The following is a 19,309-nucleotide window of genomic DNA, read 5'->3' on the forward strand; positions in this document are numbered from 1 at the left end:
AAAATAAACAAAGTTGATATTTGAAGAACCAATATCTAGAAAAATTTGAACGAATCAATAGAAAAGGATCGAAGTCAGAGAATCGAAGTAGTCATTTCGAAATTTCTTTCGTATATCTGCTCATATAGGGATTGTTCATATGCCCCAGCCAGGGCACTGACTATTTGAAGATTTCTGTATAAAATCAAAATTGGTGACAAAAACTCTGAGATATTTTGAAGGGTTTTACAATGAACTAATTATGAAAGTTCCTAATACTCTGTGTTAGACATGTACCTTGGAATTGAACGTATATAGCTTTAAGTATATAGCTCAATTATTGTATGGGAGCAGACCACACTCATAAGGTTGTCAGTCAAAATTACGTAAGCATCAAAGGGGGTATTTGCTGCCCTTATTTTTGACGATATGTGGGCCAGGGTATCAGGATGGTGACTACGCCATCAATATTCATTATTTTGCAAAATATTTCAAAACAAATATATCAATGTTTACGTACGCTTATATGGGAAATAGTTTTGCTTACTTTCGCTGACAATGGGAAGAAGGGGTTGAAAATGGCTAAAATTCTGCATACGTAATACTTGAAGGAACCCTAAGACGAGATGTTTAATAATTAAGTATTTGCATTTGTATTTGAATGCAAATACCTAATTATTAATTAACTGTTTTCAATGTTACCACTATTATTTCAATTATAACTACACTAAATCTATGACTAGTTTCATTTCTGGAACTCTGTTGATGTCAGAATCTTTTTATTTTGCCTAGTACTTCTGAATTTTCGTTGAGTTTGTCCATTTCAGACAGATTTCCATATCTTGCAAGAAAAACCCTTTTTTTATCAATTTATCGTCTATTGACTCCAAGAAACATACATGTTTATAACAGTGATTTTAACTAAGTTGATAAAACTAAATATTAACAATAAATGAGATATTTCTGAATACAAAACTTATAATCAACTCAATTTGAAAAAAGAAGACGGTTATCAGGGGTTATTTTTAACTGGTTTTCAGTAACATGTGTTGAAGTAATTGATGGTTCGTTATGACTAATAACTCCATTATGTAAAACTCATAGTTTTCCATAATTTGTATAAATTTTTTGGTGATGAGATTTTTGTATATTAAAGTATTTTATTCAGGGACTCAAATTTCAAAGATGAACATTCATTTTCATTGATACATTATCTAAAAGAACAATTCGTTCAGGCCATTCCCAAATTACCTACACTGTGGATTAATGGACTGACACCTATCAGAAAACAACTACTCCCCTGGCTAATACCACGAAGGGCGTTGGATTATATCCGAGAGGTGTCAGAGCAGGATTCTTCACTGAAGTATTCCTGCATTTGCTGTTGGCGATACAACTGTCGAAATTGATTAAGTATTATTGAAACACACTTGCAGATCGGTATTGGGCTGTTTGCCCACTGGTCAGTGCAAGGTAGTGTCTATCATCAACATGAAGTAAATGATTTCCTAAAATTTCAAATCAAATTCCTTTCAGAGTATCATTCCTCGAACTACGAAGAAGCTAACGACAAACAACATGTTTGTGTCACCGCCCCATCTGCCCGTGAACGAGGCAAGCGACAGCATATCCGTATCTGCCCAATTCCTCGTATATGAAAGAAAACTTCACAAATTGAGCGGGCTGTAAATAAAATTTTCTGAAAGAACAATTCGTTCAGGCCAATCTCAAATCACCTACACTGTAGGTTAATGGACTGACACCTATCAGAAAACATCTTCTCCCTAGACTAATACCACGAAGAGCGTTGGATTATATTCGACAGGTGTCAGTGCAGGATTCTTCACCGAAGTTATTCCTGCATTTGCTGTTGGCGATACAACTGCCGGAATCGATTAACAATCATTGGAACACACTTGCAGAACGGTAACGGACTGTTTGGCCACTCGTCAGTGGTTCCTCGATTACCATATTGATACCAAGTATTGTAATTTTGAATAAATCAAACTTAAAATAAATGAATTTGAGGTATTTCGGAGAAATATAATTACGAATATTGAACAAATCGCAAATCATTGAATATATTTTTTCCTATATATTCAATATGATTATTGTTAACTATTCGTTAACAAATAAACCTAAAATTTCAGTTATGCTCGAACATTTTATGTTCAGTCCATTAAATGTTATTATTATGTGTTAAATGTTAAATGTTATTAAATGTTATTAATGTTGTCTGTCCCTTTGTTATGAGAATAAACGAGGATATTGCTATCTTACTCATTGATTTATGACAATTCATCCAGCATGATATTATTTTTAGATACATTTATCAACACTTTGGAGCATTTCCACATCACTTTTTTCTGAATAAACTCATATTGCAAATTGAACTAATGCAAATGAGAAATAAAACAGGTCCCAGAATTGCACTTTGTGGAACGACACGTATTACACTTCTCAATTAACCTAATTTATATTCATTAAAACACGCATGAGTTGAGCGTTTAATCCTGATGCCGCATAATTTTTGCAATAAAATTTTATGATTGATAGTATCAAAAGCTTTCGATAGATAGATAGATCCACTAATGATAGTTTACAATGAACCTTTTGATATAATTTTAGTTGTATATTGTCTGTATTACTTGATTTCCGAATATGCATGTTGTTAGTCTGTGTATTGGTGAATCTTATTCATGTCATATACTGTGTCTCTTTCCTATTCCAATTGACTCCAAAATCTGCATGGCTACTCATGATTTGTATTGTGTTGTCTTTATTATCCCAAGAAACGTCAAATGTTTATGAATAGGGATTAAAAACTAAAGATACAAATTTAACAAAATAATGAAATATTGAATAAGAAAACACATGTAATCGATATGAGTAATGAACATTAGATATTCATGAATAGGTTTCAACAAGTAAAATACAAAATAATGAAATGTTCGATAAGAAAACAGGTGAAATAATCATAATTAGAAAACGATCTTACGTGAAATTGAACACATTATCTAGAACACATTTAGATGACTTTGGCTATAGGAATAATTGAATAATTATTTACCTTAACTCAATTCATTACATATTTTTTCAATTGATTTTTGACTTTCAGAGCAGTTTTAGATTTTATATTTCTTCAAAAGTTGTATTATAATATGTTATAATTCCATTATGATGAATCGAATTCTGTCTGAAATTAGATTTCAAATTACTACCTGTTGGTATTTTTCTGGTGTTATGAATATTATTAATTTTTATGAAGTTTATGTTTGGAATTTTTTATTTAATTGTTATTGAATAAATGAAACGACGACTGTAGATTGATTGTCACCGATAACTAAATTTATCAAAACGAATATTTTCTCCAAAGAAAGTTATTTGTCTTTTTCTTTTAGATTTTTATGGTGTTTTTTCCTTTAATCTACAACGCTAATACTCCAGATAGTAGAATCGTGTAAAAATAGATGTTTTTTTTCCAGATGTGGAAGATGCATCCTTACTCTCAGTATATAGCAATATAGAACAGGAAGCTGAGTATACTGAAAGATATGCTTCACTACCGAGAACAATAATGAAGACACCGACTCCTCCTGCAAGGTACTAAATCACCATAAAAATTTAAATTTCTGTAATTTAAAAGACATTATAGAATCTTCTTCGATAACAGAGAATGCCCTGTTTCCAATTTCAAAAATTCAATACGCTATTTTTGTAAATATTTTTTCCGTAAACAAGCACTTTTTTCAATCACCAGAATTCGAAACTTTTTTCGACGCGTGTTCCGCCAAACCGAGTTGGCGTCTAATTCCTAACTCTAAAATTACTGTCTGTTTATACCTAACAGGGTAAACTTTCACCTTCCGATACATATCAATGATTTCTGGTAGAAATTAGCGAGAAATTCTCTCGTGTAAGTTTCCGCCACACTTTGCTACTTTCAGACTTTCGAAAGCATCCAAAAGTCTAGTGTCATGCCCAAACTCAACAATTTCAGAACATTTTCATTTATTCTATAACCGTTCTCCAAGGCAACACTAGATGTTTCTGGTCATCGAAATCGGGTATGTACTGCGTCCTTTTTGAACCGAGTTTTAATGGCTCGAGTAGTCTGACCAATATATTTTTTGTCTAAGTCCTCACAGCTATTTCATATATCGTTTATATAATTAGAACGGGTATTTTACTGTTGGAATTATCGGTCAGGATTTACGCTTTCTGGTTCTGGGTGTGTAGAAATATTCGACAAAGTTCAGTTTAACTTCAATATATGAAAATAATACAAGCTCTCAATATTTGACAATTATAAAAACAATATGTATGACATTTTTCTCAATGTTTCAAATCTAACATTGCTCATCCAAACATCTACAATGTTACACATAAAGTTCGCGACATGTGGAAGTTTTTTTTATTAATAGATATAATGAAAATTTGACTTGGCAGTAAATTCGTGCTTGAGAGAAAAGTCAAAAACAGCCCCTTTCATTTTGTCATGTGCTACTCTAAACCTGTCAAATTCAACATTTTTTCGAAAATCCTCAAAAAATTATTTTTTTGTTGTAAATTTCGAAAAATGCCAAAGAAAGAAGTTGCTCAGTTTCCATTTTTTTAACCTTGCTCGAAATTTGGACTACCTACTGTCACTTCGACTTTTTTCCATTTTTTTTTAAATTTTTTGAATCCTTCGCTCTATTTATTCGAACGAAACACGATTCAGATTTCATAATTTTGCTGAATACGAGACTTCTATGTCATCTTGCCCAAAAATATCCCCATTGGCTTGTTACCAGAAAAAGAAATAAATCCACCTGTTCATCTAGTTTTTTCATTTCATTGTTGAACTGTTTAAAATCTGTCTGTTTGTTTAAAATTTGTTTTTCTGTTAACCAGCTGTCGCACCCCTACGAACGACAACCCTCATAAGTCAAAACTTGTGTGAGCTAAGGACTAACGAGGTCTTACCTTTTAACGTCTAATCTCTAACACTGGTTGGGGCTTGAACCACCGACCAACAAGGCGAGTGGGTGAGGAAAGCACCCAGGTCGAACCGCCCGGCTACCGACCGACTGATTTGGTTTTTTAATGTATGGACGTTAATATGTCAGTAATCGAATAAACGTATTTCTCTTAATTCTTATTACACTCGTATTCCTTATTTCAGCAGATTTGTATCTCATTAGCTGCAGATGAGTTTGAAATATCTTGATGCAGTTTACACTCAACAGTGTGAATGTGTAGTTATCGAGCAAATAATAACGCTTCTTGAGTTAATTTCATATATCTTATATTCTTCTTTTTCTCCATTAGATGTGTAAATAATATTGAACCAAAATAACTGTTTGAAAAAATCTGTTTTTCCGCTAACCAGTTGTCGCACCCCTACGAACGACAACCCTGAGAAGTCGAAACTTGTGCGAGCTAAGGACTAACGAGGTCTTACATTTTAACGTGTGATTCCTAACACATTCACAACAAAAAATTACATCAAAACATCATAATATTCATTGATTTATCTCGATAATTCAGTATGCCATTCTTCCCATTCTATATAAATTATAGTCCTTTCATATAGTCCTTTTAATGAATAGGGGATTTATGTTAGCACAGCACTTTCAAATGGTATTCTCTAAATGTTCTTTGTTTGCCAATGGTATGTATTTATACACTCTTTGTTGCAGATAACCCCATAGAAAAAAGTCTATCGGAGATTAGTCCGGTGATCTTGGTGGCCAATTATCTTTCCAATCTCATCCTATCACTTTGCCCCTAAACATCTGACTGAGACACTGTTTCACTTCAACCGTTTGGTGGATCGGTGCCCCGTCAAGCTGATACCAAAAATTTCATCTAACACTTAGAGGCAGATTATCTAAAACTTCAGACAACTGATTCATAATGAAATTTCTGTACATGTCTGCGTTCAAATTTGCTCTAAAAATGTGGTTCTATTATTTGGTGATATAATAACCTACAACGCACATTTTTCTTGAATGAATATTGGTCACTGCATTCTATTACAAAATTTGGATTATTGTTGGACCATCAGCGATAATTTTGAGAACTAACTGTCCCGTTTGACGTGAAAGTCTGTCCATAAAATCCTGTAGGGAAATGCGATATCATTTTCTCTTTCACCTAGGAATCAAAATGAAAATCCTACTCGAATATCAAAATATCTTTCTTCAAGAGTGTGTATGAAATTTGGCTTGTAGGAATGGAATTTATTTTTGTGCAAAATTCTTCTTACAGTTTCTCTGCCAACCCCTGTACCTTCACTAATACTCCTAATATAAGTTTTTCCGTTTTCAACAACGCTCAAACTAACATTGAATTGTTCTTTTTCATTATACTCAATTGGATTATGTAGTTTCTTGAAACGATTGTCCACAGAGCCAGTTTCTTTGAATGTTTTCAATATCCTTCCCACGGTACTAAAGTGAATATTTCTTCCTGGATGCCGGTGATTGAAAATACAAGCAACATCTCACCACATAAAAGAACGATTTCCACTTTGTCTTGTGTGGATACCATTGTACATAAAAAAACTTATTTGTGAATTATAATTATAAGTGTACGAAAATCTGTACATAAAACAACTCGATCCATTAAACGCAATAATTTGACATTAATCGAAACTAAAAATTTTAGATGGCATTTTTGTTTCAAAAGCCTACTGAGGTGAAATTTTATTTCAATTTGGTCAGTAACTACTATTTTCTCCTGAATTATTGGCAAGAAAAATAATCGAACTGGATAAAAATCTATTAAGAGAGGAATAGGAGTGTAATAATGATGAAGAGAAATAAGTTCATTCGATTACTGACATATTAACGTCCATACACTGAAAATCAGAATTAGTTTTAACAGTGAGATGAAAAAACTAGATGAGCTTTGCAACAACAAAGACGAATTTCTGGAGGTGTATTTATTTTTCTGGTAACATGCTAATGCGGGAATTTTCTGTGCAAGATATATAATTGAAGTCTGGTATTCATTATATTATAAGATTTGAATAATGTTTCGTTCGAATCGATAGAGCAAAAGATTCGAAAAATAATAGTAGATAGTTCAAAATTTGGAGCAAGGGTATAAAATTGGAAATCGAGCAACTTTTTTTTTGCATTTGTCGAAATTTAGAAAAAAAAAGGATTTTTTGAGAATTTTCGAAAAACAATATCAAATTTGACAGGTTTAGAGTAGCACAGAACAAAAGGAAAGAGACTGTTTTTCACTAATCTCTCAAGCACAAACTTACTGCGAAGTCAAATTTTCATTATATCTATTGATACAAAAAACTTCCATATGCCGCGAACTTTATGTGTGACACTATACAGGGTGTTTCAAATTCGATCCTCACCATTGGGATCTCGGAAACTATGAGAGATTTACTTGTCTAACAATATGCCTTTGAGAAAGTTCTGATATCCGGAAAAAACAAAAATTTCGGAAAATGGTTTTTATTTTTTCTAGTTTTATTTTTCTAAATATTCGAAAATGAATTTCACTCTCACATTGCCACTTTTTCCCTGCTACGTAATGGTTTTTTCATATTTGATATCCGACGTTTCGTCTTCCGGCCACCATCATCAACTTTATTTTTTCTTACGGATACTACATTGGATTCTTTCTGTTTTGAATAGAACCAGATTTTACCTTTTCAATGGTGTACCATAAGTACCGTAAGATATTGAAAAAAATAATTCTCATCATAATAGGCTTTGATATGATGTTTCTTAATTTGAATTTCAATTTGTTATACTCAATGACATTTTGTTATTATACAAGTCATTGAATTTTTGGCGAAAAATGGCTTTCAAATGAAGAAAAAAGAGATATGTTACAAATTTATTACAAATACGATAAAAACGGTGTTAGGACATCAGAAATTTATTTAAACTTGTATCCCGAAAGACGACAACCACATGGAACTATGTTCAAGTTATTGGATCAAAATCTCACCGAGTTTGAAAAGCCGAGGAAAAAATACGGAGACAGAATGGACCAGGAAACTGAAGAAAATTTAATAAATGAGGTATGTATGAGGTAAGTTAGACATTGTGTCTTTTCAATAAAAATTAATAATTTGCAGATGAACATGAACCCAGGGAAATCCTCCGAAAGCCAAAATCTTTCTTTCCCAAAATATTTGTCATACAAAATATCTCAGAAAAAGCTGTTTAAAATACACATATCTCAAAAATTGCATCCAGGTGATCCCGAAAGGCGATTAGAATTTTGATATTGGCTATTGAGAAGACCTGATTTTTCTGTTTTCTTGGAAAACAGATGAAAGCACTTTTACGAATTGTGGGATATTCAACCGAAATAACGAACACATTTGATAGAATTTTGGGTCCTCATTTATTCGACGGAATTCTGAATTGGGAAACCTATCACCAGTTTTTAATGTCGATTTTCGAAGACTATTTGGATGATCTACCTTTGGCTAACTATAACAACATCTGGTTTCAACATGATGGTGCTCCACCGCACACTACCAGACAAGTATCTAATTACCTGACTGAAAGGTTTGGTGATAAATGGATATATAGGGAATAATGGGCCGGTGTGGTGGCCAGCAAAGTCTTCAGACTTAAGGATACTTTCTTATGGGGTACACTGAAAAATAGAGTTTATAGTCAGAGGAAATATCAAAATATTGAGGACCTTCAACACATCATTGTTAGAGAGTTTGGAAGATTAAGGTGGAGGGAAATTAATCGTGCAGTGAACATTCGAAGAAGGGTACAGTTGTGTTATGAACAAGGCCAACATTTTGAGCATTTATACTGTGATTTACTTTTGTCTTTACATTTTAGTTAATTATTGTTTATTGTTCAAAGTTCTATTTTCATTGAAAAGGACACAATTTCTTATTTACCTCATTTATCAAATTTGCATTGTTGATTCTGTCTCCGTATTTCTTCATTGGCTTTTCAAACGAGCCAAACTCGATGAGATTTTGATCCAATAACTTGAAAACAGTTCGTTGTAGTTGTCGTCTTTCGGGATACATGTTTAAATACATTCCCGATGTCCTAACACTGTAGTCTATCGTATATTCGTGAAAGCCATTTTTTTCCAAAAATTAAATGACTTGTACCATAACGGTTTGTCGTTGAGTGTAACAAATTGAAAGTAAAATTTAGAAACATCATCAAGTCAAAGCATATTATGATAAGAATTAATTTTTTTTTTCAATATCTCCAATTTTTCGAAAAATAATGATAACTTAGGATACATCATTGAAAAGGTAAAGTTTGGTTCTATTCAAAACAGAAAGAATCCAATGTAGCGCCTATCAGAAAAAATTAAGTTGATGATAGTGGCCGGAAGGCGAATCATCGGATAGCAAATCTGAAAACACCATTATGTAGCAGGGAAAAAGTGTAATTGTGAAAGTGCAATTCATTTTCAAAGCTTTAGGAAAATAAAGCCAGAAAAAAATTAAACCATTTTCCGAAATTTCTGTTTTTTCCGAATATCTCCGGATATACTTGGAATTTTAGAACTTTCTCAACGGCATGTTTTTAGTCAGATAAATGCGCAACTTTGCCCCAATTTACACATCTTCGTATCTCTCATAGTTTCCGAGATCCCAATGATGAGGATCGAATTCGAAACATCCTGTATATGGTGAGCCAAAATAAATACAACACAATTTTTTTTCAGAATTTTGAATACGTATTATAGCAACCACTTTATAGGATATTATTATATATTATATAACTCGTTGAAATATGAAAAAGTTAATGTTTTTGAAAAAAAATAACAATGAAAAAAATACAAATAAATACAACATTCATGACTACAATTGCAAACAATAATTAACTCTATTACCTCAATCGAATTCATATCATTGTCAGCAATCTATAGAGGAATGATATTGTAACATCACATAAAATATATTTCTGAAAAATTGACGTTGAACATTTCATTTCAAAGGCCATCTCTTCAAAAAGAAATGTATCCAGATGGGGCAAAAATCACGCAAGCGACAGTTAATCACACCCACGAAAAAGAATCTGACGAAGAAGACGAAAATATTTTGGAAAGACAATTTTCCGGTTAGTAGTAATGTACAGTGGTTTGGAAAAATATTTGAATAGCAGTTTTTCAGGAACATACAGTAGAAGAGAAAAGGAAAAGTGGAAACACGCTATTGAGATGAAAAACAATCCCTATTCGAAAGAAAATATCGAAAATAGGATAAAGAGATCTAATAGCGCAGTGTCATCCCTGTAAGTACCATAAAAGAAATATTTGCGTTGCTATGTTGTGATTTTATTATTAGAATTCGGGCAGATCATAAACTCCTACAATTTTTTTGTCAAAGTATCGTAATTTTGTGACTTTGGGAAAATTCACCCAAACAAATTTAGGACGTCTATTTTAGACATGGGGTGAACTTAAATTTTTCTTGAAACATATTCATTTATTTTTCAATTTATATACACCTTTGGAGTAGTCCCCAACAGATGTGAAATACTTGTGCCAGCGTTTTTTCCAATCCTCGAAGCAGTTCTAATATGTACTTTTTGGTATGTCCTTGAGCTCTCACCGATTCGGTTTTCACCTCCTCAATAGTGGCAAAACGTTATCCTTTCACGGGTCTCTTCAATATTGGAAACAGGAAAAAGTCACAGGGGCCAAGTCTGGTGAATACGGTGGCTGAGGCATGATAACAATATTGTTTTTGGTAAGATTTGTCAAAGCTGCATACACGTGACTGATAAATCAGGAATGGAGTCGTATTTCGTGAGAATAATTTATTTGTGAATTGAAAAACGCATTCGGCTTTTATGCCATCATCAGTGCGATACCTGCAAGTAAGTAATAGCCGTGAAATTTATTTGAAGTTGAACTTTAATTTTTTTTTTAACTACTTACTCGTCAAGCACCAATTGTTTCTTTCGGATTAATAATCTACACGTCAAAATACGTAATAAAATTTGACCATGTCAATTCTGAACGAGAATTGAACGGGTATTGAATGATTTTTTTTCGATCCTGTGGTAAATAACACCATGTTTGACACCCAAACTTGGCCAGGTTATATGATGAAATCTCTACTTCTTATGACACTAGAGACCATTAACATCCTTTTCTATAAGAAGTGAAAAAAAAAGACAAAACAGTTAACGTTTGTTTGAAGGTGGTTGACAATGTTTCGTGGTGTATTTCATCAGTTCGAACTTCCATTGTCTAATATAATATAAATTGATTTGAAATTTCTGAAAAAATATTAATAAGATTAACCGAAAATAACAATTCTATTGAACAAAAAAAAAACTGAAATTACAAAGAAATAACATAAAACCAAACAACAACCAAAAAAATACAAAATTGAAATATTAATAAAAGCTCAGCTATTAAAAATTATTATTAACAAAAATTGAAAAATAAAAATTAAAAGATTCCAAACCAAGTTATGTCACGACGTTTCGATTGTTAGTATCCACAATCGTCTTTGGTGATAACTGGACTTATTAGACGGAAGTCATCTCTATGCTAGCTTGACTAAATGCGTTGTTGGACAACATATATGCTGCTTCTTTGAATTTTCTCCTAAACCAGTGTTCCTCTTTGTGGATGATTTCAGCTTGAGCCCACTTGATGTTATATTGATGATTCCAAACATGCTCTGCTATTCTCGATTTGCTGGTTTCTCCTCGCTGTGTATGTTTCTTGTGCTCAGCAATACAAAACTTTCAATGGCCTCTTGTATGATTCTCCAATGTATGATTCTCCGCACTCTCAGGGTATCCGGTTACCCTGCGGTAACCAAGTTACGTCACGACGTTTCGATTGTTAGTATCCACAATCGTCTTCGGGTGATAACTGGACTTATTCCTCCTAGATCTGACTATTTATAGGTCATTCGAGTGCTGTCACTTATCCCTTCTTCCCTCTCTCCGCTTCATTGGTTTTAGCGGAAGATGACCGTTTAGCGGGAGTTGGTCGTTTTTCACTTGATTAGAAGTTTCCATATGTTACGTATATCTGCGCTAGCTTGCCTAAATGCGTTGTTGAACAACATATACGCGGCTTCTTTGAATTTTCTCCTAAACCAGTGTTCCTCTTTGTGGCTGATTTCAGCTTGAGCACACTTGATGTTATGTTGATGAGTCCAAACATGCTCTGCTATTCCGGATTTGCTGGTTTCTCCTCGCTGTGTGTGTTTCTTGTGCTCATCAATGTGAACTATCAATAGATAGTGTTCCCAGATCTGAAGCAGTCTGTTCGTAGAGATCAGTATCCATCATATCTGGGAACACTATCCGTAGCAGCCTCACAAAAACCAGGCCACCAAACGAGGACTGCGATTTATCGGATACCCTGCGAGTGCGGAGAATAAGAATTGCTTGCAACAAAATTTTCCTAGAAACATTCCATGAAATGGAACTTCATCATTGTCAGGAAGTAAATGATTCTGAACATAATTGAGGTAAACTGAAGAAGCCAATACTATTTCACTAGTTCGGACTTCCATTGTCTACTATATAAAATGATTTGAAATCCCTGAAACAACTAAAAAGAAGAATTAAAAATGAATAGCTGAAAATAAGAATTATATCGGGTGATGACTGTCATCACCCGAAGACGATTGTAGATACTAACAATCGAAACGTCGTGAACTAACGTGACTTGGAATCGCTCCACTTTTTATTTTTATTTTCTTTCTATTTTTACTTAACATGTTATTATATTTATTTATAAAATTATTACAATATGTTAAAACAACGATAAAAATAAAATAAATACAACAATAAAAATTAATTGGCGCTCCGGGGCGACTTCATTGATTCCAGTGGCGCATTTGCTTTTTCAGCTGCAGGAAAACCCGGAAAAACCTGCAGCACCACATCATCTGAAGATCTTGATCTAACAATGTCCTCTCTCTCATAAAACAAAATGTAGGGTGTCTCCAGAGGCTCCAATAAATTCAATGCATCGCCAGAACACTTCGTGACACGACTATCGTCAAACTTAAACCAGTCCGTTTCTTCTTTGACCAAGGCGTAATAATGACCACATTCAACGCCAGAACCACAGTGAACAATGACTGCATGAATATTATAACAGTGGTCTGCTAGGTTGAAATGTTCATCTATTTCGAACCTTCCAAAGAGTTTCTTGCTTCCGTTAGAGGTTGAGTCTTGTTTGAAAATCATCAGTGTTATCATTAGATTGACTGGTGCCTCAGATATACTTGTTTCCTTATAACAGTCAGTTAGTTTGGCGCATGTTTGACAATACAGTCGATCATCACCTGTTAAAAATTCCATTTTCAGATGATTTAACAATAAGCTTTGCACGGACTGGTAATTAGTCGTATTAGGAAAAGCTAGATGAAGTTCCAGAAATTCACATAAGTTTTCAGTACTTCTTGAACATTTACCACAAAGTAAACAAGGGAGGATTTTTCCAGTATTTTATTTCACTATTATTTCATTTCAGGTTTATTTTGGCTAATATAATTCTTATTTTCAGCTATTCATTTTTAATTCTTCTTTTTTAGTTGTTTCAGGGATTTCAAATCATTTTATATAGTAGACAATGGAAGTCCGAACTAGTGAAATTCATCATGAAACATTGTCAATCACCTTCAAACAAGCCAATACTATTTATCGTTTGTTTTCTGATTCTCCAAAAGAATAAAATCCTGCTAATTACTCAGAAACGTCCAATCCGATTCAAAAACGTACACCAGCTTTGGATATAGAATTAAAAGATTTATCAATTAAGGTATCATTAAATCCCCCTTTCCATTTCAGAAGCAAAAATTGATGGGTCCCTTCTCAGCGACGAGTAACGCGGCACTATTTTTTTTTAAATAAAAAGTACTGAAAATGAAGCCTTATTGAGAGTGAACTTTGTCAGATTCTGATATCTAGTTTATTTCAGAAGTAGGCGAGTGGTTCTTATTCCCGCACTTACATCCTAATTCGTTGTCGCCATCCCTTCAAACCGAAGCGTTTTCAGCGCACCGTTGAAAACGCCTAGTGTGAAACCAGCCTTAGCAGAATAGCTCGACATATTGAGTCGGTTCGACTAAAACGCATCGTGTGAGTCCAGCCTTATCTTTTCTATTTTCTGGCACAATCGAGAGGAAGCTTATTGGAGTTGAGCGCGCAATTGCAATGAAATTTGCATTATAATAACTATTCCCATCGTTAGAAAAGAAAACATTGATATAATACTGCCTCAAAGATAATTAATTAGCGTTCGGCGATAAATATAATAGATCGGTCTTAATTGAAAAACACCTTTCGAAGCTGTTCCAGAATCGAACCGGCGATGACACATCGCCAAAGGCGTTATCTAAAAGACACGAACGGATTAGAATTTATCTTTTATCGCGAGTAGTAAATGGGTTCGAGAAAAAAGTGATTAAGCTGTGCCGTAACATAATTTCTATAATTGCTTATTCTGATAAGATAGCCAATTCGCGCAGGTGAACTGATCATCGAACAGTGCCAATAGATCCGTGACAATGTCTAAAACGCTCTTCGAGGTGGTGCTGGACGAGAAGCTGAAGTCAAAGGAACATCGGCAAGTATTTTTTTATTTTCACTTTTACACTTCGGGGTTGAAGTGAGGGGAACATAAGAAACTCGCGAAATTAAAGCACCGCTCCCACACACAAGATGTGTGGAAAGTTTGTTTTTGAGTAATTACTACATGAGATGTTGCAATTCTAACTTTTACTCAAACAAGTCATGGAAAAACTACTAAAAGATAAAATGATAGCCAGGTAATAATTTATATATAATAGAGAGGTATTAGTAGACCAGGGCTAGAGCCTTCAAAAACGGTAAAAAGTGAAAAAAAATAGTAGGATGCAACCCATTAAAAAAGGAGTGTGATATGATAAAAATGAAAGGAAAAATAAATTACAGGCGATCTGAGTTCAGGAAGTGGGAGGGGAATGGTTAAAAATGGTTTATCTTGATTTTCGGCAAAACTACAAGTACTATGGAAAAAAATTAAATGGCAAAGTTGTAGGGTATAAAAAGGTCTACAACTTTTGTATTTGCAATTTTTTCACATATATTCAAAATGTATGTGAAAAATTCAAATAACCAAGTTTTTGGTTTTTCATTTTAATCTTTTTAGAAAAAAAAGTTTTTCCTATGAAATTTCGTAAAAACTCGCCTTTTTATGTTCCAAATACACTGTGATTTATTTGATTTGAAATATTTATTTTTTCACCTCATTTTGACTTGATATCAAAAAAGCAACCTAATTTTCAATCGAAAATTCTCGGGTCAAAATATCAACTTTTTTCAAAAAGTCGGTGTGCTTTTTTTTGTTTGTTTTTTTGTTTCTGATGGTGTGAAAAAAATAAACATTACTCTAGTAAATGTTCTCAGAAAATGCAAAAAAAATCGAAAAAAAATCGAATTCGAATTATTTTTTCATTATGTACAATTTTGAACTGTTAACTGTTAAAATTTACACTTCAATTACTCAAAAAACGTAAGATTTTATGTTAAATTGATGAATGAAAAAATTGCAAATCGAAATATACTACTATAATAAAATTAACAAACAAATAAGTTAATAAAGTTAATATTTAATAAGACATCTACAATATTTGGAGAAGGTTGTAGAATCTTCTTTAAATAATATTTCTATATGTCTATTTATTGCTGTTTTAAAATAATTTATATACTTGAGGGACCTACGAAAAATTTGGCAGAAAAATTAAACGGTGGAAGAGAGCATGAATAAATATTTGCACTAGGTAGTAAAGCATTACGCAGCAAGCACCTATATTGTCTTTGATGGGTACCCCGAAATTAAAAAATCAGTTACTGTCACAACAGTACCAGTAGCTATTTCAACTAAAATAGGAGAACGTAGTCGTAGAAGAACCTTAAACAATATTCCAGAGTTTGATTATCAAAACCATACAAAAATACCATTTTTGCAAGAAATTTTTTATCTTCTGAGAAAAACAAGGACAAAATAATAAAAACTGTAAACAAGTAGAAGAAGATGCTGATGCTGACATAATTAAGACCTTGATAGAAATTGCCAGAGATACTAATAAAACTGTCATTGTTGTGGGTCGAAATATTGATCTTTTGGTTCTTTTAAATCTCAAACCAGTTTCTGGAAATGTAAAGGATCTATTTTTCACGTTTAATAGTTTCAAACATGAATCCTTCAAAAATATTGTGGCATTTCTACAATGTTTTTCCGGTTGCGATAAAACATCTGGAAAGGAAAGGAAAGAAAAGTATCCTAAATTCATTATTAGACGCTAAACATTTGTCAAATATGGCCAATGTTTTTTATAAGAAAGATGCAAGTGAAGAAGACATAAAAATGGATTACAACTGATCAAATCTATTTATGAATGTAAAAATGGAAAAATAACACTGGATCAATTGAGATTTCGAAAATATTAATTGGCAAAAATTAAATCATCTTTCATTTTGGCAAACCTCCCACCTACAGAAGGAGCATCAGAACAACATTGTTACAGGGCATATTATCAGTTTCAAACTTGGTTGGGTAACGAACTGACAGCAACAGATTGGGGCTGGAACAATATAAACATGGCATTATGCCCAAATTTACAGCAAAGGAATTAATTCCGAAAGTATTGCTTAAAACTATTTACTGTAGCTCTCAAACTGGATGCAAGTAACAGTTTGAAATGTGGCTGTCGAAAAAAGGGTTTAAAATGAACAAATTTATGTGGAATGTGGAAGAACAAACCTAAGAGGGAGTTGATGATTCAGATGAATTTGTGGATGAAAAACCAATGCAGACTGGAAATAATATTGGAGACGAAGAAAATGATGGTCTTGAAGATTTCGAAGATCAACTAGAATTGGAAATGTTTGTCGAATCTAACGATGAAAAAATGCCATTAGAGAGACCAAAACTAATGGATAAGGGATCAAACTTCAAGATAAGGTATTTATAAATAACAAAATTGATATTTTTTTAAATATTATAACTAATAACGTAATCAGAATGAAATATCTAAATTCAATAGTACGATTAATATGTATATTTATATTTAATGAGATTTTCTATGACATGAATGTAATTAATTTAATTTAATAAATAAACTTTTTAACTGAATGAAATTGCAGCACTCACATTTTCTTAATGAAACTCTACATAATGATTAAAAAATATTTTCTAATTTGAGTTTTTTTTTATTTTTTGCATTTTCTGATAACATTCACTATAGTAATGTACTTTTTTCACACCTTCAGAAAGTAGAGATTTCAACGAACAAAAAGCACACCGACTCTTTGAAAAAGGTGATATTTTGACGCGAGAATTTTCGATCGAAAATTAGGGTGCTTTTTTGATATCAAGTCAAAATAAGGTGAAAAAATAAATATTTCAAATCAAATAAATTACAGTATATTTGGAACATAAAAAGGTGAGTTCTCACCAAATTTCATAGATTTTTTTTTATCATATTCTCCTTTTCTAATGGGTTTCATCCTACTAATATTTTTTTTGGTTCAAAAATTATCGAATCTGGTCTATAAGGCATAGAAGATGTTATTGAACAAAAGTAATTTTTGTGGAGAAAACCAAAGACCTCTTTTAGGAACTTCCATCAAGCTGAAAAAAAATCGTAAAGTTCAGAGAGAGCAAACTTCTTAGTTGACCACGATAAATTACTGCATAGATTCAGTATTAATTATTTTTCACAAAAGAAAAAATCATATTTATCAGTAACTTGTATTTAATAACGTTGCCTATTGAACAAACTAAGAAATTATATAGATACTCATCTTAACGTCTCGGAGGCTGAAATCTGCCTTGGTCTTCGGAACTGAAAACATCTAATGTAATTTGTAATTTTTTCTCCGGTTCGCTTAATTTTTTCTCGATAGATGTCAAAGGAGTTTAGAAATGTAAAATATTTCAAAACTTTTGGGAAAGAAAGGTTTTGGCTTTCCTCTTCTCCATCTTCCTGCCAAATAAGTGTGGTAATCTTCGGAAGGGAGAGAGAAATAATTTAATCATCTAAAAGAACAATTCGTTCAGGCCAGTCTCAACACCCTACACAGTAGGTTAATGGACTGACACCTATCAGAAAACAACTACTCCCCTGGCTAATACCACGAAGGGCGTTGGATTATATCCGACAGGTGCCAGTGCAGGATTCTTCACTGAAGTTATTCCTGCATATGCTGTTGGCGATACAACTGCCGCAATAGATTTTCAATTATCGGAACACACTTGCAGACCGGTTTCGGGCTGTTTGGCCACTCGTCAGTGCAAGGTAGTGTATATCATCAACATAAAGTCGATGATTTCCGATAATTGAAAATCGAATTCCGTCAGAGTATCATTCCTCGAACTAAGCTGAAGACTACAACAAACAACAGGTTTGTCGTCGCTCCATCTGCCTGTGAACGAGGTAACCAACTGCATATCCAAATTTGCCCAATTCCTCGTAAAAGGAAAGAAATCTTTCACGTATAGTCAGTGGGCATACTTGAAGACTGGCTATAAATCAAATCATCTAAAAGAACAATTCGTTCAGGCCAGTCTCAACACCCTACACAGTAGGTTAATGGACTGACACCTATCAGAAAACAACTACTCCCCTGGCTAATACCACGAAGGGCGTTGGATTATATCCGACAGGTGCCAGTGCAGGATTCTTCACTGAAGTTATTCCTGCATATGCTGTTGGCGATACAACTGCCGCAATAGATTTTCAATTATCGGAACACACTTGCAGACCGGTTTCGGGCTGTTTGGCCACTCGTCAGTGCAAGGTAGTGTATATCATCAACATAAAGTCGATGATTTCCGATAATTGAAAATCGAATTCCGTCAGAGTATCATTCTTCGAACTAAGCTGAAGACTACAACAAACAACAGGTTTGTCGTCGCTCCATCTGCCTGTGAACGAGGTAACCAACTGCATTAGATGATTTGATTTATAGCCAGTCTTCAAGTATGCCCACTGACTATACGTGAAAGATTTCTTTCCTTTTACGAGGAATTGGGCAAATTTGGATATGCAGTTGGTTACCTCGTTCACAGGCAGATGGAGCGACGACAAACCTGTTGTTTGTTGTAGTCTTCAGCTTAGTTCGAGGAATGATACTCTGACGGAATTCGATTTTCAATTATCGGAAATCATCGACTTTATGTTGATGATATACACTACCTTGCACTGACGAGTGGCCAAACAGCCCGAAACCGGTCTGCAAGTGTGTTCCGATAATTGAAAATCTATTGCGGCAGTTGTATCGCCAACAGCATATGCAGGAATAACTTCAGTGAAGAATCCTGCACTGGCACCTGTCGGATATAATCCAAC

At 33.5% G+C, this 19,309-nt stretch overlaps 1 protein-coding gene across 6 annotated transcripts in view; it reads left to right on the forward strand.

Moving 5' to 3' along the window:
* The window catches only part of LOC111512285 (uncharacterized), a 157,172-nt gene that overhangs the window by 94,084 nt on the left and 43,779 nt on the right, over nucleotides 1-19,309 (forward strand). For all 6 annotated transcript variants that reach the window (XM_074175101.1, XM_074175106.1, XM_074175102.1 and 3 more), the window contains 3 exons: nucleotides 3,465-3,582; nucleotides 9,931-10,052; nucleotides 10,106-10,226. In XM_074175101.1, the coding sequence (XP_074031202.1) occupies nucleotides 3,465-3,582; nucleotides 9,931-10,052; nucleotides 10,106-10,226 (361 nt within the window). The remainder of the gene's footprint in view (nucleotides 1-3,464; nucleotides 3,583-9,930; nucleotides 10,053-10,105; nucleotides 10,227-19,309) is intronic.

This window comes from Leptinotarsa decemlineata, unplaced genomic scaffold (genome assembly GCF_025532065.1).
Source record: "Leptinotarsa decemlineata unplaced genomic scaffold, Ldec_3_MD MMD2_tig00000882_RagTag_RagTag, whole genome shotgun sequence".
NCBI classification, from domain to species: domain Eukaryota; kingdom Metazoa; phylum Arthropoda; class Insecta; order Coleoptera; family Chrysomelidae; genus Leptinotarsa; species Leptinotarsa decemlineata.